General features: G+C 44.6%; 1 protein-coding gene and 1 pseudogene across 1 annotated transcript in view; one reads left to right on the plus strand and one right to left on the minus strand.

Moving 5' to 3' along the window:
• Positions 1-24,624, plus strand: part of LOC144497035 (uncharacterized) — a 91,566-nt gene extending 66,942 nt beyond the window's left edge. Inside the window, exon 2 of the mRNA XM_078217756.1 lies at positions 19,813-24,624. Within this exon, the coding sequence (XP_078073882.1) occupies positions 19,813-20,847 (1,035 nt within the window). The 3' untranslated portion in view covers positions 20,848-24,624. The remainder of the gene's footprint in view (positions 1-19,812) is intronic.
• Positions 15,260-15,606, minus strand: LOC144497051 (large ribosomal subunit protein eL43 pseudogene; annotated as a pseudogene).
• Positions 24,625-25,717: the final 1,093 nt, after the last annotated feature.

Raw genomic sequence — 25,717 nt, forward strand, 5'->3', positions numbered from 1 at the left:
CTAATGAGTCCTCTTGAGCCATTTTGTTTTCTGCATTATTGTATCACAACGTTAAGATTAATTCAAAGTCTCAAAGTTATGTAACTATTATGTTACAAGAGAATAGGATTTAGGAGCATGGGTAGGTCAATTGACCTTTTAAACCAGCTCCTTCGATAAGATCAAGGCTTTCCTGTCTGTCCCCCATAATGCTTGACTCCGTTCTCTATCAAAAATCTATCTAACTCAGCCTTAAATAAACTCAATAACCTAGCCAGTGATTTCTGGGGAAGAGAATTCCACAGACTAATGACTCCTGGAGAGAAAAATATTCTCCTCCTTTGTCTTAAAGCTGAGCCATCTCATTCTGAACCTGTGCCTCCAAGTTCTAGCCTTCCCCAGAAGAGGAAACATCATCCTGTGATCCACCCTATCAAGTCACCTCAGGACCTTAAATGTTTCAATATGATCACCTCTCATTCTTCTAAACTCCAATGGGTTCAATTTTTCTTCATAAGATAAGCTCTTCATCTGAATACAATATTCAGCTCACATCAAACACTGAATCAACCAAAATAACTAAGCATTTGAAAATGACTCAAGATCTTTCTCAGAACATGAAATAAATCTTGGAGGAGTGGAAAGTGAACATATTACATTGCTATTATATCGAGGTATGATGGGCTGAGGAAACTCAAGTCTGTAGAGACTCACCCCCAGGCCCTCACCATACTCAAGATAGTAATCCTCCCAGACAGGAGAGTACAAACATTCCCCATGGTATCAGTCAAACACCCATCACCTGAAGAGGATCTGTCCACAATTCATATCACCAACTAAAGCAGGGTCTGATTCTACCCCATACCCACTCCTTAGAACTGGCTCACTTTACTAAGTAAGAAGTTTAACAACACCAGGTTAAAGTCCATCAGGTTTATTTGGTAGCAAAAGCCACACAAGCTTTCGGAGCTGCAAGCCCCTTCTTCAGGTGAGTGGGAATTCTGTTCACAAACAGAGCATATAAAGACACAAACTCAATTTACATGAATAATGGTTGGAATGCGAATACTTACAACTAATCAAGTCTTTAAGAAACAAAACAACGTGAGTGGAGAGAGCATCAAGACAAGCTAAAAACATGTGTATTGTCTCCAGACAAGACAGCCAGTGAAACTCTGCAGGTCCAGGCAACTGTGGGGGTTACAAATAGTGTGACATGAAACCAATATCCCGGTTGAGGCTGTCCTCGTGTGTGCGGAACTTGGCTATCAGTTTCTGCTCAGCGACTCTGCGCCGTCGTGTGTCGCGAAGGCCGCCTTGGAGAACGCTTACCCGAATATCAGAGGCCGAATGCCCGTGACCACTGAAGTGCTCCCCAACAGGAAGAGAACAGTCTTGCCTGGTGATTGTCGAGCGGTGTTCATTCATCCGTTGTCGCAGCGTCTGCATAGTTTCCCCAATGTACCATGCCTCGGGACATCCTTTCCTGCAGCGTATCAGGTAGACATCGTTGGGTCGAGTTGCAAGAGTAAGTACCGTGCACCTGGTGGATGGTGTTCTCACGTGAGATGATGGCATCTGTGTCGATGATCCGGCACGTCTTGCAGAGGTTGCTGTGGCAGGGTTGTGTGGTGTCATGGTCACTGTTCTCCTGAAGGCTGGGTAGTTTGCTGCGGACAATGGTCTGTTTGAGGTTGTGCGGTTGTTTGAAGGCAAGAAGTGGGGGTGTGGGGATGGCCTTGGCGAGATGTTCGTCTTCATCAATGACATGTTGAAGGCTCCGGAGGAGATGCCGTAGCTTCTCCGCTCGGGGGAAGTACTGGACGACGAAGGGTACTCTGTCCACTGTGTCCCGTGTTTGTCTTCTGAGGAGGTCGGTGCGGTTTTTCGCTGTGGCGCGTTGGAACTGTTGATCAATGAGTCGAGCGCTATATCCTGTTCTTATGAGGGCATCTTTCAGCGTCTGGAGGTGTCTGTTGCGATCCTCCTCATCCAAGCAGATCCTGTGTGTACGGAGGGCTTGTCCGTAGGGGATGGTTTCTTTAACGTGTTTAGGGTGGAAGCTGGAGAAGTGGAGCATCGTGAGGTTATCCGTGGGCTTGCGATACAGTGAGGTGCTGAGGTGAGGACTTGGAGGGGCTTGCCGAAAGCTTGTGTGGCTTTTGCTATCAAATAAACCTGTTGGACTTTAACCTGGTGTTGTTAAACTTCTTACTGTGTTTACCCCAGTCCAACGCCGGCATCTCCACATCATCACTTTACTAATACATACAGATCTAATTCCCAACTCTGTCCTTTGACTCTCCGTTCACTGCAATGCTTCTATATCCACCAATCTGATTTAATCACTTCCTCACGATCCAACCTCTGGACACTTGTCCTCAAAATTACCTTTATTCTTTACCTTCTTGGCCAATCACCCTGCTCCTCAAGTCAAAAGGGATGAAGGTCTGAGTGTTTCTGGTACACAGCTAGTTTAGCTATCCATCACCAGATCAGCTGAGCCTCTGCACCCTCCGGATAGACAACACTTTCTGAAATGGTGTGGGAACAGAAGGTCATGTGACAAGTAGCCATTTTGAAATCTCTTACAGCTACCATACTTAGAAGCAGTGGTGGTCTGGAGATATTGCCAATTGAGAACTAAAGTCCCATCTCTCTCTCAAATTTGCACACAAGCGGTTGGAAGAGACCTCATCCTGAGTGAGACACTGCCAGATTGAGTGTGTATAGGGAAATTTGGGGCACAGTAGGAATTAAGTGCAGAGGTGAAAGAGTTTGCTTTTTACTTTCTTTGCTTTCTAACTTTTTAATTTTCAATGAGTGGTCTTGCCCTGTTGCAGGAGTAGATGCTCCCAAGGGAAAGAGCTGATTGGTAAGTAGTCCGTAAGTTGTTCTTTTCTTGAATTTAAAGCTATATTAAGGAAAGGTAAGAGTCCTAGCCTTTTAAAAATTAGCTGAAATAATTTTCTAATTGGCATGAATTTGACTAAGAGTCTTTCAACCAAAAGTATGAATGGGGAGGTCATGGCCTGAAGCTTATGGAAATTCCTAGGCTTTCCTTGCAGTCTGGTTGACCACATTTGCAGTAAGTGCCACCGGTTTGACAAGCTTGAGAGCTGGGTATCGGAGCTTGACTTCAGTTGGAGGAAAAGCAATGCATCTGTGAGGCTGAAAAGGTTGTGGATAGCATGTTTTTAGACGTCACCCCAAAACTTAAGTGCAGTCAGAGAAAATAGGTGATCAGTCAGAAGAAGGGGGCCAGGAAAGCCGAGAGTGCATCTCAAGAATCATTTTTCTGTGTTGGAAAACTTGAAGTGATGGTTCCTCTGGGTACTGCAGCCAGAGCAAAGTTCACGATACTGAGCGGCTTACCTGTATAAGGGGGGAGGAGCAAGAGTGGAAGAGCAATCGCAGGATAGTGAGGGATGCAGACAGACATTTCTGCGTCCGTGAATGTGATCCTAGGATGGTGTGCTGTGTCCTTGGTGCCAGGGTCAAGGATGTCACTGAATGGCTGCAGGGCATTCTGAAAGGGAGGGTGAACAGTCAGAGGTCATAGTTCACATTGGTACCAAAAACCATAGGTAGAAAGAGGGATAATGTCCTGCAGCAGGAATTTACGGAGCAAGTGTGCAGATTGAAAAGCGGGACCTCAAACGTTGTAATCTCTGGATTATTACCAGTGCCACGTACTGGTATGTATAAAAGTAGGAGGATAGAGCAGATGAATGTGTGGCTGAAGGGAAAGTGCAGAAAGAAGGGCTCTGGCCTTCTGAATCACTGGATCTGTTACAGGGGAAGGTGGAAACTGTACAAGTCAGACAAGTTGTATCTGAAACAAAATGGGACCGATATCCTTGTGGAGAGATTTGCTAGTGCTATTGAGGGAGGAGGTTTAATTTGGCAGGAAGGTGAGATACAGAGTGGAGTTACAGTCGGGGGTGATACACAGCCAGACATAGAAGAAAAACCAAGTCAGCCTGGAAAGCAGTGCAAAGAGAGACATGTTAAGGAACAAGAAAATATGGCAAGGCGAGGTGGCATTTATTTTAATGCAAGCAGTCTTACAGGCGAGGCTGATGAACTGAGGGCATTGATTAACACATGGGAGTATGATCTTGTTGCTATCACAGAGACATGGCTGAGGAAGGGGCAGCTCATTAGACTGGGATATAAAATCTTCAGGCTAGACCGGGTGGGAGGGATGTAAAAGAGGTGGTGTTGCAATATTGATCAATGAGTTAATTACTGCAGTGAGGAGGGATGCTATCTTAGCAGGCTCCTCAATTGAGGCCATGTGGGTGGAACTCAAAAACAAAACTTGGCTTGGAGTATACAATAGGCCCCCAAACAGTCAGGGAGAGACAGAGAGCAAAATATGTGGGCAATTCTCAGAGAAGTATAAAAATAATAGGATGGTAATAGTAGGGGATTTCAAATTCCCCAAAATCATTTGGGATAGGCAAAATGTGAAAGGCTTAGAGGGGGCAAAATTCATGAAGCATATCCAGAAGAGTTTTTTGAGCCAGCACGTAGAAAGTCCTACAGAGACGGGGTGATATTGGACCTAATGTTAGGGAATGAAGCCGGGCAGGTGACAGAAACCAGTGGGGGAGCATTTTACTGACTGACCATAATTCAGTAAGATTGAAGGTAGTTATGGAAAAGGACAAAGATGGACCAGGTTTGTGAATTGGGGGAAGACTGCTTTTAATAGGATAAGACAGGATCTGGTCAAAATGGACTGGGATTTCTCAGAAGATCCACAGATCAGGGGGAGTCATTCAGAAAAGAAAGAGAGAGTACAATGCCAACATCTTCTCGTAAGGGTAAAGGATGAGATCAATAAGTCCAGAGAACCCTGGATGTCAAGGGATTTACAGGATTGGATAAGGAAAAAGAGGAAGACTTATGGCAGATTCAGGGAGCTCAAAACAGCAGATGCCCTAGAGAAGTATAGAAAGTCCAGGGGAGTACTTGAAAAAGAAATTAGGAGATCAAAGAGGGGCATGAAAAAACCCTGGCAGGCAAAACAGGAAAATTCCAATGTGTTTTCAAAGTATATTTAGGGCAAATGGGTAACCTGGTAAAGAAGAGGGCCCATTAGGGACCAAAGTGGCAACCAGTGTGTAAAGGCAAAAGACGTAGGTGAGGTATGAACTGAGTATTTTGCATCTCTGTTCACTATGGAGAAGAATTATATTGGTGTAGAAAGCAGGGAGGTAGACTGTAATAAATTGAAGAGGTTAACTTTGAAAAGGAAGAGGTATTAGTCGTTCTAATGGTCTTAAAAATGGATAAATTTCCAGGCTCAGATGAGATGTATCCTAGGCTGCTGTGTGAGGCAAGGGAGGAAATTGCTCTGAAACTAATTTTCAAGTTCTGTCTGCCATAAGGGAGGTGCCAGAGCATTTGGGGACAGCTAATGTGGTACCATCAGTCAGGTAAGATAGTTGATGAACAGTGGCAGATATTGAAGGAGATATTCAAGTCCTGCCAACCAAAATAAATTCCAGAGAGGAGAAAAGGTGTGGGGGAGAGACTTCCATGGCTAAGCAAGGAAGTTTTTTTTTATTCATTCGTGAGACATGGGCATCACTGGCTGGCCAGCATTTATTGCCTATTACTAGTTGCCCTTGAAAAGGTAGTAGTGAGCTGCCTTCTTGAAATGCTGCAGTCCATGTGCTGTGGGTTGACCCACAATGCTGTTAGAGAGGGAATTCCAGGATTTTGACCCAGCGACTGAAGGAATGGTTATATATTTCCAAGTCAAGATGGTGAGTGACTTGGAGGGGAACTTGCAGGCGGTGGTGTCCCCATGGAAGTGGTCATGGGTTTGGAAGGTACTGTCCAAGGATCTTTGGTGAATTGCAGTGTATCTTGAAGTACACACTGCTGCTACTGAGTGTCGCTGGTGGAGGGAGTGGATGTTTGTGGATGTGTTGCCAATCAAGTTGGGCTAGATTTGTCCTAATGGTGTCAAGCTGGTTGAATGTTGTTGGAACTGCACCCATCCAGGCAAGTGGGGGGAGTATTCCATCACATTCCTGACTTGTGCCTTGTAGATGGTGGACAGGAGGTGAGTTACTTGCCACAATATTCCTAGCCTCTGAGCTGTTCTTGTAGCCACTGTGTTTATGTGGCAAGTACAGTTGAGTTTCTGGTCAATGGTAACCCCAAAGATGTTGACGGTGGGGGATTCAGTGATGGTAACACCATTGAATGTCAAGAGGCGATGGTTAGAGTGTCTCTGATCGGTGATGGTCATTGCCTGGCATTTGTGTGGTGTGAATGTTACTTGCCACTTAGCCCAAACCTGGATATTGTCCAGACCTCGTTGCATTTGAACATGGACTGCTTCAGTATCTGGGGAATCGTGAATGGTGTTGAACATTGTGCAATCATTGGCAAACATCCCCATTTCTGACCGTATGATGAAGGGGAGGTTATTGATGAAGCAGCTGAAGATGGTTGGGCCTTGGAAGATGAGGCTGGGGAGTTAATTGTGGGAATGCAGAAATGGCTGAGACACTAAATCAATATTTTGCCTCAGTTTTCACGAAGGATTTGATTTGATTTATTATTGTCACATGTATTAACATACAGTGAAAAATATTGTTTCTTGTGTGTTATACAGACAAAACATACCGTTCATAGAAAAGGAAACGAGAGAGTGCAGAATGGAGTGTTACAGTCATAGCTTGGGTGTAGAAAAAGATCAACTTAATGCAAGGTAGGTCCATTCAAAAATCTGACAGCAGCGGGGAAGGAGCTGTTCTTGAGTCGGTTGGTACGTGACCTCAGACTTTTGTATCTTTTTCCCGAAGGAAGAAGGTAGAAGAGAGTCCGGGGTGCGTGGGATCCTTAATTATGCTGGCTGCTTTGCCAAGGCACAGGGAAGTGTAGACAGAGTGAATGGATGGGAGGCTGGTTTGCGTGATGGATTGGGCTATATTCATGACCTTTTGTAGTTTCTTGTGGTCTTGGGCAGAGCAGGAGCCATACCAAGCTGTGATACAACCAGAAAGAATGCTTTCTATGGTGCATCTGTAAACGTTGGTGAGAGTCCTACATTACAAAAGTAACCACACTTTATAAATTACTTCATTGGCTGTAAAGTTCTTTTGAACTCTGTTCATAAGAGTTAATAGATAAGTATTTCTTTATTAGGGAAACATTATGCTTCTTGTGGACTGTAAATTATAAATCCATTGATGGAGAAAATATACCAACCCACAGTGACACTGACCAATATATTGTGTACAGGACTCTTACTGTAGCCTCCTGACTGTTTCAGTGAATAGAAACACATCATGCTGACAAATCAGGTAATTTTGGTTAGGTTAAAAAAGTGAATTTATTTTAAATCTATACAGAAGGTTGATAAAACTGCAGACAAACAACACAATATTCAGCTTACACCGAACTTTGATTCAACCAAAATAACAAAATATTTGAAAATGACTCAAGTTATTTCCCAGAACATGAAATGAATCTTGGAAGAGTGTAAGGTGAACATATCACACCATTATTACATCGAGGTATGATGGGCTGAGGGAACTCAGGTCTGTAGAGATTCACCCCCACTCCCTCACCATACTCAGGATAGTAATCCTCCCAGACAGGAGAGTACAAACATTACCCATGGTGTTAGTCAAACACCCATCACCTGAAGAGGATCCATCTATAATTCACATCACCAACTAAAGCAGGGTCTGATTCTACCCCATACCCACTCCTGAGAACTGGCTCACTTTGCTAACACACATTCACATCAGGGGAAACTCTCTCACAATACTACTGACAGAAGTTTCTTTAAAATTCCTGTGCTTTAGTCTGGCTCCCAATTCTGATTGTCAGAAATAACAGTGAAATTTAGTGGCACAGGATACAGACAAACACATGTAGAGTTGAAGAGATTGAGAGGTTTACAAATCTATTGCAGAGTGGACAATGACACTGCAGTCGTCAACAAACTGTAGATCATGTGTATCTGTGATGGTCAGTTTGGTTTTGGCATGGAAGTGACCGAGGTAAATGCGTTCCTCATCGAGATGGTATTTAATACTGACACCAGAGGGAAGTTGTTCTTTGAGGTGAATAGTCACTGTCAGGTAGATTGTAAATAGAATGAGGGCGATCTCACAGCCTTGCTTGACACCAGTCTGGATGTTGAAAGTTTCTGTTTTCGATCTCCCACTTAAGACAGTTACCGTCATATCATCATGAAACAATTGCAGGATTGTGACGAAGTTTCTTGGACATCCAAATCATTGGAGCACAATCCACAGAGCCTCGTGATTTACTGAGTCAAATGCTTTGGTCACAGTGATGATTGTAATGAAGTATTCCTGATGTTGTTCTCAACATTTTTCTTGGATTGGTCTGGAAACAAACACCATTTTGGAGGCTCCTCTGAAAGGTCTAAAGGCAAGTCAAGGTTCTAAGTGATATCTGTGTCACTTGATCCATGTGGGGGACTGATGGACAGATCATCACCTTGTTCAATTGGTGATGAACATCCACCCAGCACCAAGATATCACAAGACTCAAAAGTCCAAGACGAAGAAGATCAACGTTTAAGCCCGAAAACAGCCTGATTAAAGAGAAGAATTCCAGGAGCAGCTCATGTCCAATCTGAGAAATCTACATACAGTCAACTCAATTTCCAAACAATGGCATCAAAAATAAATCTGTGGGAAGAGAAAGCATGAGAGATCCAACAATATGATGATCATCATGAAATGTGAATCATTATTGAAGTCACCAAGGTCATCTGTAGACAGAGGTGAGATGGGCAAACCCTCCCCCCTCCCTTATTCACTGGATGGTGTTTCTCTTCTTAAGGATAATAATGCCATGTGTTAATGCCACTGTTCATTTTGAACAACTCAACCATGAGTCCACAATGACAGATGATACCCTCCACCCTTCCCCCTCCAGTTCCTGTGGTAGAATCCATCGATGGGAGCACTGCAACAAACAGTTGAGAAACCACAAAGCCTGCAAACTAAATGGTATTGGGTGTCGCTGATGTTCGAGGAGATCTGGCAACTGCTTTATTACAGAACTCAGACCAGTCGGATTTCTCTTTGTGTGAGCGCACTGATGGACTTGGAGCTACACTAACTGTGTGAAAGTCTTGTCATACACAAACACCTGAATGGTTTCTCACAAGTGTGGATTTGCTGGTGTACCAAGAGTTTCAAAGTGTTCAGAAAAACTTTATAGTAAATCTCACACTTCAAGAGTTATCCCTGTGTGAATCCTCTGATGTGGAGATACCAGCGTTGGACTGGTGTAAGAAGTCTCACAACACCAGGTTAAAGTCCAACAGGTTTATTTGGCAGCACAAGCTTTCGGAGCACTGCCCCTTCATCAGGCGAGTGGGAGTTGTGTTCACAAACAGGACATATATAGAGACAAACTCAATTTACAAGATAATGGTTGGAATGCGAGTCTTTACAGGTAATCAAGTCTTAAAAGGTACAGACAATGTGAGTGGAGAGAGGGCCAAGCACAAGTTAGAGGTGTGTATGTCTCCAGCCAGGACAGTTAATGAGATTTTGCAAGCCCAGGCAAGTCGTGGGGATTATAGATAGTGTGACATGAACCCAAGATCCCAGTTGAGGCCGTCCTCATATGTGCGGAACTTGGCTATCAGTTTCTGCTCAGTGATTCTGCGTTGTCGTGTGTCATGAAGGCCTCCTTGGAGAACGCTTACCCGAAGATTAGAGGTTGAATGCCCCTGTCTGCTGAAATGTTCCCCGACTGGAAGGGAACACTCCTGCCTGGTGATTGTTGAGCGGTGTTCATTCATCCATTGTCGTAGCGTCTCCATGGTTTCCCCAATATACTATGCCTCGGGACATCCTTTCCTGCAGCACATCAGGTAGACAACGTTGGCTGAGTTGCAAGAGTATGTACCGTGTACCTGGTGGATGGTGTTCTCACGTGAGATGATGGCATTTGTATCAATGATAATATTGCTGGAGACAATATACACCTCTTTAACTTGTGCTTGGCCCTCTCTCCCCTCATATTGTCTGTACCTTTTAAGACTTGATTACCTGTAAAGACTCACATTCCAACCATTATCTTGTAAATTGAGTTTGTGTCTATATATGCCCTGTTTGTGAACACAACTCCCACTCGCCTGATGAAGGAGGAGCGCTCCGAAAGCTTGTGCTGCCAAATAAATCTGTTGGACTTTAACCTGATGTTGTGAGACTTCTTACTGTGAATCCCCTGATGCAGCTTCAACAAATTTGTGTCACTTTTGTCACACACTACATTTGAATGTCTTCTTCCTTGTGTGAATATGTTGGTGTATGTGGAGAGTTGATGAGCGTGAGAATAGTTTGTCTCATTTGTCAAATGTGTATGGTTTCACCCCGTGTGAATGTGTTGGTGTACACAAAAGTGAGATGAGCGTGAGAATGATTTGTCACACAGGTACAGCTTCTTCCCCATGTGAATACGTCAGCGTTGGTAGAGTCGATGACCGGGAGAATGACTTGTTGCACATCTTGCATCTGAATGGTTTCTCCCCTGTGTGGATACACTGGTGATTCACCAGGCCTGATGATGGTGCAAAGCCTTCATTACACACCTCACACCTGAACGGTTTCTGCCCAGCGTGGATGTGTCGGGGATTCACAAGTGTCGATGAATTTGTGAAGGCTCACACACCCTTACACTTGCAGATATTTCTTTCCTCTGGTGTCTCAGGAGATCAGAGGAGTGTCTGAAAATCTTCCACAAACCTCCCCTGTGTGAATGCCTTGTTGCATCAGGAGTGCCGATGAATTTGTGAAGGCTTTACCACACACTTCATATCTGAATGCTCTCTCCCAGCGTGAATACACTGGTGTAGGTGAAATTGAGATGTGAGAGAGCATTTGTCACATACTTTACTTGTGTGAATGTGTGGATGTACATGGAGAGACGTTAAGTGTGAGAATGATTTGGTGCACACCTCGCATGTGAATGGTTTCTCACTGGTGTGAATGTGACGATGATCCACCAGAGCTGATGATTGTGTAAAGTTCTTGTTACAACACCTCACATTGGAATGGTCTCTCCCCACTGTGAATGCGATGGTGTTGCACAAAATTCTATAACCATGTGAATTTTGGCCACATATCCTGCATCTGAATGGTTTTTCCCCTGTGTATCCTCTTGTCCCTCAGATGATCAGAGGAGTGGGTGAAAGGTTTCTCACAAACCTCACATTTGAAGGGTTTCTATCCTGTTTGGATTCTTTGATGGACTAGGAGGTTTGATGAATTTGTGAAGGATTTGTTACAAACCTCACATATGAACGGTTTCTCTCCTATGTGAGTGCATCGGTGTTTTCAGAACTTCGATGACACTGCGAAGGTTTGATCGCAGACGTCACACTTGAATGGTTTCTCTTCCATGAAGTTGCCCTTGTGTTACAGGTGATAAAACAGATGCACTTGGAGTCCACCCACACTTCTTCCCAGCCTCACCCTGACTGATCATCCACAGCCGACCCTTCAGAAATGTTGGTTCTGATGGAAGGTTCCACACCACTGACCAGTTTCAGATATGATGATATGTCAAAGATCCCCTGACCCGACTGATTTCCAGATAATGGTTTCATTGTCCAACCTTCTCTGTGTTGTGAAGGGACACCCAGTCCCTTCTCAGTGCTGTGAAGGGACTGGATGTCTTCCCACAGTTGTTCCTTGGGTGATGGTCAGGATCTATCTGTGGTATCTATCCTCTCTGTATTCTCTGGTGTACACAGTGCAATCCTTCTGTAAAACAGAAAAAGGAAACATGATTTCCTCCAACTCCCTCTCCTCCTTTGTTAAATCTTGTTTGAGTTGTGTGTTTGTTATTGACGGGGACATGCTTCTTCTGGAAGGTGCTGGTGAGGATGCCCTAAGGGGGGTCTTTTAATTCATTTAGAAATAAACAGACCTGCTTTCCCAGTTACAGTAACCTTTCCAATAGAAAAGAGAATTGAGAGAGGGAGGGAATGTGGGAGAGAGAGAAAAACATTGAGTAAAGAGAGGAAGGATTGGAGGGAATGAAAGGATTAGAGGGAGAGGGTGGCAGTGATTAACACTGCTGCCTCACAGCATCAGGGACATGGGTTCAATTCGTGGCTTGGGTCACTGTCGGAGTGGAATTTGCACGTTTTCCTGGTGTCTGCGTGGGTTTCCTCCGGGTGCTCTGGTTTCCTCCCACACTCCAAAGATGTGCAGGTTAGGTGGATTGGCTATGCTAAATTGCCCCTTAGTGTCAGGGGGATTAGTGGTTAAAATACTTGGGGTTACGGGCATAGAGCCAGGGTGGGATTGTTATTGGTGCAGGTTCGATGGGCCAAATGGCCCCCTCCTGCACTGCAGGGGTTCTATTCTATGAAAGAGGCTTCACGTGGCGAGAGAGAGGGGGATGGTATGGGTAACTCGCATTCCAACCGTTATTTTGTAAATTGAGTTTGTCTCTTTATATGCCCTGTTTGTGAACTGAAATCCTACTCACCTGATGAAGGAGCAGCGCTCCGAAAGCTAGTGGCTTGTGCTACCAAATAAACCTGTTGAACTTTAACCTGGTGTTGTGAGACTTCTTACTGTGTTAAACACCGTGGCAGACTTGCACTTTGTGGGGCCCTATGCTCACGCTCATTTCTGGGGTCCCCCCCTTGATGTCATGCCCCTCCCCAATGATATTTGCATTTCAAATGTACAATATTTATTGGTCTTACTTTAGCCAATGTTCACCCCTCGTGCGAACAAATTATGCTAAAATATTAAAGGTGAATTCAGTAATTGCTCTTGATAAAAGTTTTTCCTAAAAAAAAATCATTGATCGCACACATCTCATTTCAGTACACAGTAAATGCTGGTTTAAAATGCTACTGTGATCCCACACAAAGTGCAGTCTGCAGGCGGTTTTCAACTCATCCTTTCAGTATTTCTCTGCGAACACGGTATTTCTCGATCTTCCAACACAATTACAAAGTCACCAGTGATCACATTACGGGAGTCTGTCTGATATATCGCCAAAGAACACTTTAACTACAGGTAGCCACTCACTCAGCTTACCCTGAAAGTAATGAGATTGGCACAAAGAGCCCCCTCATAATTATATGTAATTAGCTGTTCTTTCGTCTGTGACGTAAACACCAATCCCTGAGAAATACAATTCAGAGAGCTGAGGAAAAACAAAATGCTAACTAGTTTCGATTCACTCTTGCACTAAGGTGCACTTTAGCATTACAAGTCAATGTAAACTTAAAATAATCTTTAATCGCTTGCAAATGAAAATGAAAGCCAGGGCAACCTCCTGGGAGATTTCAAACCAGACCACTCTTTACTTTCGCCATCAAACATGAATCTTACATCATCCGCAATTGTTTAATCACATTATTACCCAGGCGACAGTGCTGTTGTCTCAAAGTTTGGTCATGTATTTTTTTAAAAACATTTCAACGCAGAACTTGATGCAGTGTTTGCACGCACTTTGGACCACAATCAACTGAGCTTTTGTGCACACTCCAAGTCACTCACACACTAATATCTGCCACGCATGCTCAAACTCTCCCTCACTTGCATACATAATCTGTCACACTCGCACAGACTCCTCAACTTCTTTCGGTCACTCGCGCGCACACACGCATTTATTCCCTCTATTTTCCTCATACACACGTGCATTCAGTCAGTAACTCACACACTTCTTGCAATCTCTATCCCCAACTCACACATGGTTTTTATTGATATGTCTCTTGGACACCACTCAAATTGTTTAAAACACTCCAACAAGGCAATTCTTCTTAATGAAGTGTAAACACCTGGTAATCAGTTCACACTGCTTTCTGAAGAGCAATGCTACAGGCGGCTGAGCACCAGATTGGATACATTTTTCTTTAAAATAACACCCAGCACCACACGTAATAAAACACAAAATAGAAACAAATGAAAGACAGAATTGGAAACACAGCGCAATAACTGTTAAATTCTTAGTAGAAATGTCATGGATACATTGATGTGCAGCTCCCAAATTATGAATAAGCATTTTTTTTAGCTCATCCACCTTTTTCCTTCTCACGGCTTTTATTTTAATCAGTGGGTTATTAATAAGAATTAAATATAAAACTCTCATTTGACATCATGGACAATATTTACAGTAAAAAAAGTACCACTTTCAAATGGTGTGATTTATCTAACACAAACTTTGCTCCATTACTTTTGATCAAGTGAGGTCAAAGCCTCTGTTCCTGCTGCTCATTGACATGGTAAGGAGTCTAACAACACCAGGTTAAAGTCCAACAGGTTTATTTGGTAGCAAACGCCACTAGCTTTCAGAGCGCTGCTCCTTCGTTAGGTGAGTGGAAGATCTGCTCATAAACAGCAAACAGGGCATATAAAGATTTACAGAATAATGATTGGTATGCGAGTCTTTACAGCTAATCAAGTCTTAATGGCACAGACAATGTGAGTGGAGGGAGCATTAGCACAGGTTAAAGAGATGTGTATTGTCTCCAGACAGGACAGCCAGTGAGACTTTGCAAGTCCAGGCAAGTTGTGGGACTTACAGATAGTGTGACATGAACCCAAGATCCCGGTTGAGGCCGACCTCATGTGTGCGGAACCTGGCTATCAGTTCATTGTAAGAAGTTTAACAACACCAGGTTAAAGTCCAACAGGTTTATTTGGTAGCAAAAGCCACACAAGCTTGCTACCAAATAAACCTGTTGGACTTTAATCTGGTGTTGTTAAACTTCTTACTGTGTTTACCCCAGTCCAACGCCGGCATCTCCATATCATGACTATCAGTTCATTGACATGACCAAGTTTAGAACGAATTCCTGCTGTTGCGTGAGACCCAATTAGATGACTCAGGGCAGCAATCTGGAAATACTGACACCGTATCCTAATAATACGTTCTCTGGTAACAAGCTAGAAATGACACATTATCCCTGGATATGTGTGAAGCGCTGACATTCTCTGGGGAGCAATTGCTAAATAATGAAAAATATTACGGGGAACAAATTCTGACACATTTTCTGGGCAAAAAATCTGTGAAGACTGATACCTTCTCTGGGGAACAATTTCTAAATACTGACACAGCACTGGGCAACAAAGTCTGAGCTCTGGCATATTCTCTTGGTAAAAATCTCAAAGTTGTTGAGCATTCCCCTGGCAAAATCCTTCATATGCTGCAAAATACTCTGGGTACCATTCTTGATTTTTTTTGTTGCCTTTAACATTTTATTAACAAGTTTGTTGACAGATAAATCTCTGGAAGGAAGGGGCGGGGGGCCAGACTCCACAGCCAGTGCTCACTGATCCTTCAGCTCCCGCAGTCGGCGAATTGCAGACTTCACTGTGGTGTTGTAGGCCCAAGCTCCTCCAGCTACAGTTTTCATGCAAGATCCACAATGCCAGATGCCGACTGCCCTGCGTTTCATCTTTATCTTCCCGCAGAAGGAGCAGCTGTATTTGGCGGAGGGAGGCTACACTTCATTAAGAAGATCTCGATCTTTTTCACCATTTTGCGGAGGGAGGCTCCATAGCGAGTGCCGTATTTCCCCACGATCCCCACCTTCTTGGTGCGCTTGGCCATCTTCCCGGATGGAGCAGAGAGGGCTGAAATACCGAACATTCTTAGAGAAACAATCTTTAAATACTGACACATTTTCCTGGGGAAAAAAACTCTATCGTGGGACAGTCTCTTCTACACACTGGCACATTCTCCGGGGTTAATTTCCAAACACTGACACACTCTGTTTTGAATGATATGGGGGCGGCACGGTGGGACAGTGGTTAGCACTGCTGCCTCACAGTGCTAACCACTGTGATTACCGGCTTGGGTCACAGTCTGTGCGGAATCTGCACGTCCTCCCGGTGTCTACTTGGGTTTTCTCTGGGTGTTCCGGTTTCCTCCCACAGTCCAAAAGATGTGCTGGTTAGGTACATTGGCCATGCTAAATTCTCCCTCACTGTACCCGAACAGACGTCTGAGTGTGGCGACTAGGGAATTTTCACAGTAACTCCATTGCAATGTTAATGTAAGCCTACTCATGACACTAATAAATAAACTTTAATGTAAATACAAACACATTCTCTAGGAAGATCTCTAACGACTGACACATTCTCTGGAAAACAAAATCTAAGTTCCAACTCATTCTAAGGGAGATAACTCAAAAATGCTGCTTTTTTTTCCTGAAATACGATGAAGAATGTCTCCAAACCTAACATCCCCCCATGGCACACTTACAAGGCTCTCACACTGGTTGGAAACAACTCTCCTAGATTGCCATAATGAGGTCCTGGGGAGTAGCCCTTTCTCAGGGAGTGCTCTGGCCCCAATGTCCAGCAGCACATTTATTTACAGGGAGAATGGGCTCCTCGTTTGCTGTCGAGCTCTTTAACCATGATGGAGATGCCGGCGTTGGACTGGGATAAGCACAGTAAAAAGTCTCACGACACCAGGTTAAAGTCCAACAGGTTTATTTGGTAGCACAAGCTTTCGGAGTGTCATTCCTTCTTCAGGTGAGTCTGAAGAAGGAGTGACACTCCGAAAGATTGTGCTACCAAATAAACCTGAAGGACTTTAACCTGGAGTTCTTTAACCGCCAGACCGTGGTGTTCTACCTGTGTGGATTCATGTGGCAGACTATTTATCCAGGGGATGCTGACAACCTACAATGGGACATGCTGCACTCACTCTTCCGCTTCTTCATCTTGAGGCTTTACTTAGCAAAATTTAGTAATTGTCTTTTTTTAAACACAAAGCTCAGTCTAAATGACTGTTTTAGATTTCAACATAACACAACTCTTACTGAAAATCACCATGGAAAATATTTATCCCAAAGTCACCCCAGCAACTTCAGATCAGCAATTTCCTCCTCTAAGCGGACGTGTCCAATCAGAGCCTGATGTTACTCTACATTGCCTGCTGATAGGCTTTGGCTTATCAGCAAATTGGTGCCCACAGACACTGACCAGCAGGAAGGCTGCAACTGGTCATGGCCCTGTGCCTAGGCACGGTGTGTTTCATTGCAAGTCCATCTTCGGTCAAACACATCCGAGGCTACACATCCCACACTGATGTTGTCAGTTTGAAAGCCTCCGAGGATGAAGAATGCTATTCCCTCACTAGAAATCTCTGTCAAACATTTACCAGGGGAACTGAGACAGCAGCTGCAATAAGTGAGGTTTTATTCAGATGGGGCAATGACAAGTTTAAATCCCCACCTAATCTGCTGCTCAAAGTCGTCTCCGTTTCACCGGTCAGTTTCCCAAGCTTCAGGAAACTCATGTTACTCCAGAAATATTTGGATTGGCTGTGAGAGACGTCAATCAGAGAGCCCACCCACTCTGCCCATTCTCTCCTCTTCCTCTTTCACAGCTGCTTCACTTCCTGTAGGGACTGAAAACCAAGTGAGGAGATGGTGAGCGAAGAAGCAGAATTTATAATAATTACATTGCATAATATCCACACTAATGTTCAGGCAGTCTGACTATCCTGTGGGGAATCAGGTGTGGAAATGCCCCTTATGCTGTGTGAGAAGATCCAGCTGAGAGACCTGTTTACTCGGTGCTTTGTGCTGAGCTGTTTGATTGGAGCTGTGTGTTGGATATTGAGTGTGTTTATTGGAAGCATTTCCCTTCTGATTTACAGGCTGAGTTTTGTTGATGAGTCATTGCTGAATCTGAGAAGGTGAGGTGTAATTATCTGGGAGGACAGTGTCTGAGGATTCTTACTGATTTCCTATTATTGAGTTGTGTGTGTGTGTTGGGAGTTTGTTATTATCCTGTGGACTGAATGGTCAGTTCTGTCTCTGTTTTGAGATCTAGATGTTTTCCGTCTTTTCAAATTCCTCCAAGAACTCCCACCCCAGTCTGAATTTTGGAGAGGGTACAGAAGAGATTTATTTGAATGGTTCCAGGATTGAGAGATTACAGTTACTTTGATAGACCCGAGAAACTGGGATTGTTTCCTATAGATCAGAGAAGGCTCAGAGGAGATTTGTTAGAGATATTTAAAATCATGAAAAGTTTAGACAGAGTAAATAAAGAGAGACTATTCCCATTGGTAGAGTTGATAACTAGATGTTACAGATAAAAGATGATTGGCAAAATAATCAGTGGCAACTTGATGAAAAATGTTTTTACACAATGTGTGGTTAGGATTTGGAATGGACTGTCTGATAGAGGGTGGAGGCAGATTAAGTAATAACCTTCACTCGGTTCAAACCTGGACTCTAACGTTTATGATGTGGAGATGCCGGCGTTAGACTGGGGTGAACACAGTAAGAGTTTTGGTGTTGGTGTTAACCTGGTGTTGTTAAAACTCTTACTCTAAAGTTTACCCAGTGCTGCTCCTGACATATCTATCCACTGGTTTGATGATGATCATGGAATGAGGGCTGTGCCGGGCTGTGAGATTGTGGTGAATACAATCCTGCTGCTGCTGATGGCTCACTGCACCTCACAGATAACCCGTTTTGGGATCTGTCCTTGGTCTACGTCTCCAGTGATAATCAACACGGTGAAGTAATCACTCATTAGCTGGGAGGGGAATGGTAGTTTTCCTTGAACTTGTTTGACCTGAAGCCATGAGACTCCATGGATTCAATATTGAGAACTTCCCCATCTACCAGTGGCCTACAATGGGACATGCTGCATGGACATTCCCAGGGATGGTTAGGGAGGAACCTGGGATGTTTCCAAATTGATGAATTCTGTGACATGACTCCATACTGAATTAAGAGTCCATTGCCTCACAGTGCCTGGGAAGATTGGAGTCTGGGTGGAGGAAAGAGAGTAGCCACATTGTCTCCTCCTGGTCACTATCCAATGTCTCTGATGGAAACAGAGGGTGTGTGACAGTTATAATAACTCCAGGAGTCAGCTATAAAGGAATAGTGCTTTATGACACAAAATAAAATAAAGCAAAACCACAAGCTTGTGGTGAACACAAACAGATCTCAAGTGGAACAATACAACAATGGACCCAGTCAGGGACTTGCTTTATATAGGGTTCGGTGTAAGAGCTGGACCTGGTGAGTTAATTATTAATCCCCAGGAAGCTCATTTTCAAGGAGTCCTACTGGGAGGCCAATCAATGATTCCCCATGCAAGTCCGGAGGGTTATCACAACTGTCAAGTTAAGAAAAAGAAAGGACTTGCATCTGATTCCCCATAGAGCGGAATAGCAAACTGGCACTCGATGTGGAACAGTATCTAACTGAGGAGTCAGCCCCTTCAGAAAAGGAGAGGGAGTTGGAAGAAATCATGTTTCCTTTTCCTATTTTACAGAAGGATTTCACTGTACTACACCAGAAAATACAGAGAGGATAGACACCGCAGATAGATCCTGACCATCACCCAAGGACAACTGTGGGAAGACATCCAGTCGCTTCACAGCATTGCTCAACACAGAGAAGGTTGGGCAGTGAAACCATCATTTGGAAATTGGTCATGTCAGGGCAGCTTTGACATATCATCAGACCTGAAACTGGTCAGTGGTGTGGAACCTTCCATCAGAACCAACCTTTCTGAAGGTTCAGCTGTGGGTGATCGGTCAGAGTGAGGCTGGGAACAAGTGTGAGTGGATTCCGAGTGTGGTGAGAGCTTCAGTCATTCATTGAGCCTCATGAACCACTTACTCATTCCTTTAGGGGGATGCTATTCATGTATGGGGTTGGCTCAACAGGCTCAGTTGTATCACCAGTAATACAAAGACAGCCACATGGAAAAGAAACTGTTGAAGTGTGAGTTGTGTGACAAAAACTTTTCATGCTCATCTCAGTTTCGTATCCACCAACGCACACATAGTGGAGAGAAACCATTTACATGTGAGGTTTGCAACAAATCATTCTCGAAGTCATGGCAGCTCCACAGACACAAACGCATTCACACAGGGGAGAAGCCGTTCCGCTGTGACGTGTGTGAGAAAGCTTTCACACAGTTATCAAAATTACAGGTCCATCAAACTATCCACACAGGGGAGAAACCTTTCAAATGTGAGTTTTGTGATAAAGCTTTCCCAACATCTACTAAGTTCCTGATACACCGGAGTATTCACACAGGGGAGAAACCCTTCAGTTGTGAGTTGTGTGATCGAGCTTTTTCACAGTCATCATCACTAGTGCAACACCGACGTGTTCACACAGGGGAGAAACCATTCAAGTGTGAGGTGTGTGACAAATCATTCTCTCGCTCATCTTACTTTCGTGATCACCAACGCATTCACACTGAGGAAAAGCCATTCACCTGTGAAGTGTGTGAGAAATCATTCTCCCATTCGTCGACTCTCCGAGAACATCAACGCATTCACACTGGGGAGAAACCATTCACCTGCGGAGTGTGCAATGAATCATTCTCCCATTCATCCACACTCCGTGAACACCGACGTAGGCACACTGGGGAGAAACCAGTCACCTGTGAGTTGTGCAATAAATCATTCTCTAGCTCATCTTACTTTCATGCACACCAACGCACTCACACTGGAGAGAAACCATTCACCTGTGAAGTGTGTAATAAATCATTCACCCAGTCATCGACCCTCCGTGAACATCGACGTATTCACAGTGGGGAGAAACCATTCACCTGTGAAGTGTGTAAGAAATCATTTTCCCGGCCATCAAATCTCCATAAACACCAACGTACTCACACTGGGGAGAAGCCGTTCAAATGTGAGGTGTGTAATAAGAACTTTACAAGGTTATCAGGCCTGGTGAAGCACTGGCGCATTCACACAGTGGAGAAGAAAACATTCACATGTGATGTGTGTAATGAGGTGTTTGAACAATTATGGGGGATGTTGGATCATCGTCGTATTCACACAGTGGGGAAGCCAAGTGAGGCCTGTGATTGAGTCTCACACAGTCAGCAACGCTCATGAAACACTGAGACATCCACACAGGAAAGGATATTTCAGTGTGAGATGTCTGACAAAGACTTCACACAGTCAGCATAGATGAGGATTTCAACAGCAGATGGACAAATACGGGGATGGGTGGGGTGTTGAAATGGGCATTATTACAGAGGGGGAAGTAGGTGATCTTTGTGATGGAGAGGGTATGGGGCCAGAAGCTCAGCTGGAGGTTGAAGAGGATGACACTGACCAATTGTTGTTGGAGATGAGAATAGAGAGGGCAATCAAGAGGAATTGAAGGAATGTAGTCATCCCTTGAGCCTTTGACACCATTCAATTAGATCTTAGCTGATCCGATTCTTAACTCTATCTACCTGCCTTGGCTCTGTAACCCTTAATCCACCTGTCTAATAATAAACCCATCAATCTCAATTTTGAAATTTTCAATTGACCCCCAGACTCAACAGATTTTTGTGGGGAGCGAGTTCCAGATTTCCAATCCCCTTTTTGTGAAGTGTTTGCTAACATCATCTTTGAACAGCCTAGCTCTAATTGTAATGATCTGCCCTTTGTTTTTTTTCTCGGTACTATTATTCCAACTAAAAACCCAATTCAAATTGAATCCAATTAATGGTCCCCACATGAGGAACAAAGAAGATCCAAGCTGACAAAACTTCACACCCCATCTTGGGCTTGATCAAACAAGATCCAACTGACTGGATGAGGCATTGCACCCACTCCGGGGCCTGATCTAACTCTTCACCTTAGCCAAAAGGCCGAGATGGCTTTGAAAAATTGCATCAGGTTAAGCCTCGGTTTAACCTCATTGACTACCCCGATCCTTTACTCAACCTAGCTTGGACAAACCATGAACGCAGGCGTCAGCACATGCCCAATGCAATGGACTAGCCTTGTCCCCTGCTTGATCATGGTTTCACCCTGCCAGGTATTCTGGGCTCTCCCAGCGGAGGAAAAGTTTCTCTCTAACTACTTGGGGCGGCACGGTAGCACAGTGGTTAGCACTGCTGCTTCGCAGCTCCAGGGTCCCGGGTTCGATTCCCGGCTCGGGTCACTGTCTGTGTGGAGTTTGCACATTCTCCTCGTGTCTGCGTGGGTTTCCTCCGGGTGCTCCGGTTTCCTCCCACAGTCCAAAGATGTGCGGGTTAGGTTGATTGGCCAGGTTAAAAAATTGCCCCTTAGAGTCCTGGGATGTGTAGGTTAGAGGGATTAGCGGGTAAAATGTGTGGGGGTGGGGCCTGGGTGGGATTGTGGTCGGTGCAGACTCGATGGGCCGAATGGCCTCCTTCTGCACTGTAGGGTTTCTATGTTTACTCTAGTAATTCGCTAAATATCTCAATTAAATTACCCCTTAATTTTCTACATTTAAGGGAATGCAAGCTCTGTCTATGCAGCCTTTGCTCATAATTGAATCCTTTTAGCCCCAGGGACATTCTGCTGAATCTACGCTGTACTCCTTCCAAGGTCAATATATCCCTCCTGAGGTGCAATGCCTAGAACTGAACATGGTTCTCCAGATAGGGTCAAAACAGAGCTCTGTACAGCTGGAACATAACTTCCCCAAGGACACAGTTGGTTTTGGGGAGAAGATATGAGTTATCTTTTCTCTTCAGAGTGGTCCTGTAGTAATGAGCAGTTCTCCGGAGTGGAGAAGCTACGACATCTCCTCCGGAGCATTCAACATGTCATTGATGAAGACGAACATCTCGCCAAGGCCATCCCCACACCCCCACTTCTTGCCTTCAAACAACCGCACAACCTCAAACAGACCATTGTCCGCAGCAAACTACCCAGCCTTCAGGAGAACAGTGACCATGACACCACATGACCCTGCCACAGCAACCTCTGCAAGACGTGCCGGATCATCGACATGGATGCCATCATCTCACGCGAGAACACCATCCACCAGGTACACGGTACATACTCTTGCAACTTGGCCAACGTTGTCTACCTGTTATGCTGCAGGAAAGGATGTCCCGAGACATGGTACATTGGGGAAACCATGCAGACGCTACGACAACGGATGAATGAACACTGCTCGACAATCACCAGGCAAGACTGTTCTCTTCCCATTGGGGAGCACTTCAGCGGTCACGGGCATTCAGCCCCTGATCTCCGGGTAAGCGTTCTCCAAGGCGGCCTTCATGACACACGACAGCACAGAGTCGCTGAACACAGACAGATAGCCAGGTTCCGCACACATGAGGACGGCCTAAACCGGGATCTTGGGTTCATGTCACACTATCTGTAACCCCCACAACCTGCCTGGATGTGCAAAATCTCACTAGCTGTCCTGTCTGGAGACAATACACATCTCTTTAACCTGTGCTTAATGCTCCCTCCACTCACATTGTCTGTACCTTTAAGACTTGATTAGCTGTAAAGATTCACATTCCAATCATTCATGTAAATTAAGTTTGTGTCTTTGTGCCCTGTTTGTGATCAGAACTCCCACCCACCTGACGAAGGAACAGCCTGTTCCGAAAGCTAGTGGCTTTTGCTACCAAATAAACCTGTTGGACTTTAACCTGGTGTTGTTAGACTTCTTACTGTGTTTACCCCAGACCAATGCCGGCATCTCCACGTAATGAGCAGTTGGCAGGATACAAGACCACTCGTGCTTGATGTGATACAGTCAGATCTGGCGATGGATGGCTAAACCAGTTGTATACCAGATACACTCAAATTTTTATCTCTTGGACTTGAGAATAGGGAGATAGACCAGGAAGGATGAGAGTAAAGGTAATTTTGGGAATAAGGGTGCAGACAGTGGATATGAGGGAGCGGTTAAACTTGATTGGCTACAGAAGCATTGTGGTGAATGGAGGGTCAAAGGGCAGAGACTTGGGAATTAGAATTATGGGCAGCACAGTGGTTAGCACTCTTGCCTCACAGCGCCAAGGACCTGAGTTGAATTCCAGCCTTGGGTGACTGTGTGGAGTTTGCACGTTCTACCCTTATCTGCATGGGTTTCCCTCGGGTGCTCCGGTTTCCTTCCACAGTCCAAAGATGTGCAAGTTAGGTGGATCAGCCTTGCTAAATTGCCCTATAGTGTCCCAAGATGTGTAGGTTAGATGGATTGGCCATTGTAAATGTGTGGGGCACTGGGAGAGGGCCTGGGTAAGATTCTCTATCACAGAGTTCATTCTATGATTCAAGAAAGCACTGTCCATCTCAACTGGGTGAAGTGTGTTTTCCAGGAGTGAAAATTGATTGATCCATGGACACACATGACCACTAGATCTCTGTAACCATTGGTGGGTTTGTATGATGCAAACAAGCTCCATCTTGTGTCACTAAAGTTCGGTGTAATTTCTGACCATTGGAATTGGGAGCCAGACTAAAGCACAGAGATTTTAAAGAAACTCTGTAGAATTCTGAGAGAGTTTCCCCTGATGTGAGTGAGTGTGAGCTAGTAAAGTGAGAGAAGCTCTCAGGAGTGAGTATGGAGTAGAATCAGACCCTGCTTCAGTTGGTGGTGTAAATTATAGACAGATCCTCTTCAGACGACGAGTGTTTGACTAATGCCATGGATAATGTTTGTACTCTCCTGTCTGGGAGGACTACTATCCTGAGTATGGTGATGGAGTTGTGGGGGTTGGGGGGGTCAGTCTCTACAGATCTGAGTTCCCTTAGCCCATCATACCTTGATGTAATAACAGTGTGATATGTTCACCTTATACTCTTCCAAGATTGCTTTCATGTTCTGAGAAAGATTTTGAGTTATTTTGGTTAAATAAAAGTTTGGTATGAGTTGAATATTGTTTTATTGCCTGTCTTCTGTTTGACTGATCTTCTGTATTGCAATAAATTCACTGTTTTGCTCAACTCAAATTACCTGATTTGTCAGCATGGTGTGTTCCTGTTCACTGAAACACTCAGGAGCCTACAGTAGGAGTCAAAGAACAAAGAACAATACAGCACAGGAACAGGCCCTTCGGCCCTCCAAGCCCACGCCGCTCGCTGGTCCCAACTAGACCATTCTTTTGTATCCCTCCATTTCCACTCAGTTCATGTGGCTATCTAGATAAGTCTTAAACGTTCCCAGTGTGTCCGTCTCCACCACCTTGCCCGGCAGCGCATTCCAGGCCCCCACCACCCTCTGTGTAAAATACGTCCTTCTGATATCCGTGTTAAACCCCCCCCTTAACCTTGAACCTATGACCCCTCGTGAACGTCACCACCGACCTGGGAAAAAGCTTCCCACCGTTCACCCTATCTATGCCTTTCATAATTTTATACACCTCTATTAGGTCACCCCTCATCCTCCGTCTTTCCAGTGAGAACAACCCCAGTTTACCCAATCTCTCCTCATAACTAAGCCCTTCCATACCAGGCAACATCCTGGTAAACCTCCTCTGCACTCTCTCTAAAGCCTCCACGCCCTTCTGGTAGTGTGGTGACCAGAACTGGGCGCAGTATTCCAAATGCGGCCGAACCAACGTTCTATACGACTGCAACATCAGACCCCAACTTTTATACTCTATGCCCCGTCCTATAAAGGCAAGCATGCCATATGCCTCATTCACTACCTTCTCCACCTATGACGTCACCTTCAAGGATCTGTGGACTTGCACACCCAGGTCCCTCTGAGTATCTACACCCTTTATGGTTCTGCCATTTATCGTATAGCTCCCCCCTACGTTGGTTCTACCAAAATGCATCACTTCGCATTTATCTGGATTGAACTCCATCTGCCATTTCTTTGCCCAAATTTCCAGCCTATCTATATCCTTCTGTAGCCTCTGACAATGTTCCTCACTATCTGCAAGTCCAGCCATTTTTGTGTCGTCCGCAAACTTACTGATCACCCCAGTTACACTGGGGTGATCAGTGAGTCCTGTACACAATA

The sequence above is a fragment of the Mustelus asterias genome, chromosome 8 (assembly GCF_964213995.1).
Source record: "Mustelus asterias chromosome 8, sMusAst1.hap1.1, whole genome shotgun sequence".
NCBI lineage: Eukaryota > Metazoa > Chordata > Chondrichthyes > Carcharhiniformes > Triakidae > Mustelus > Mustelus asterias.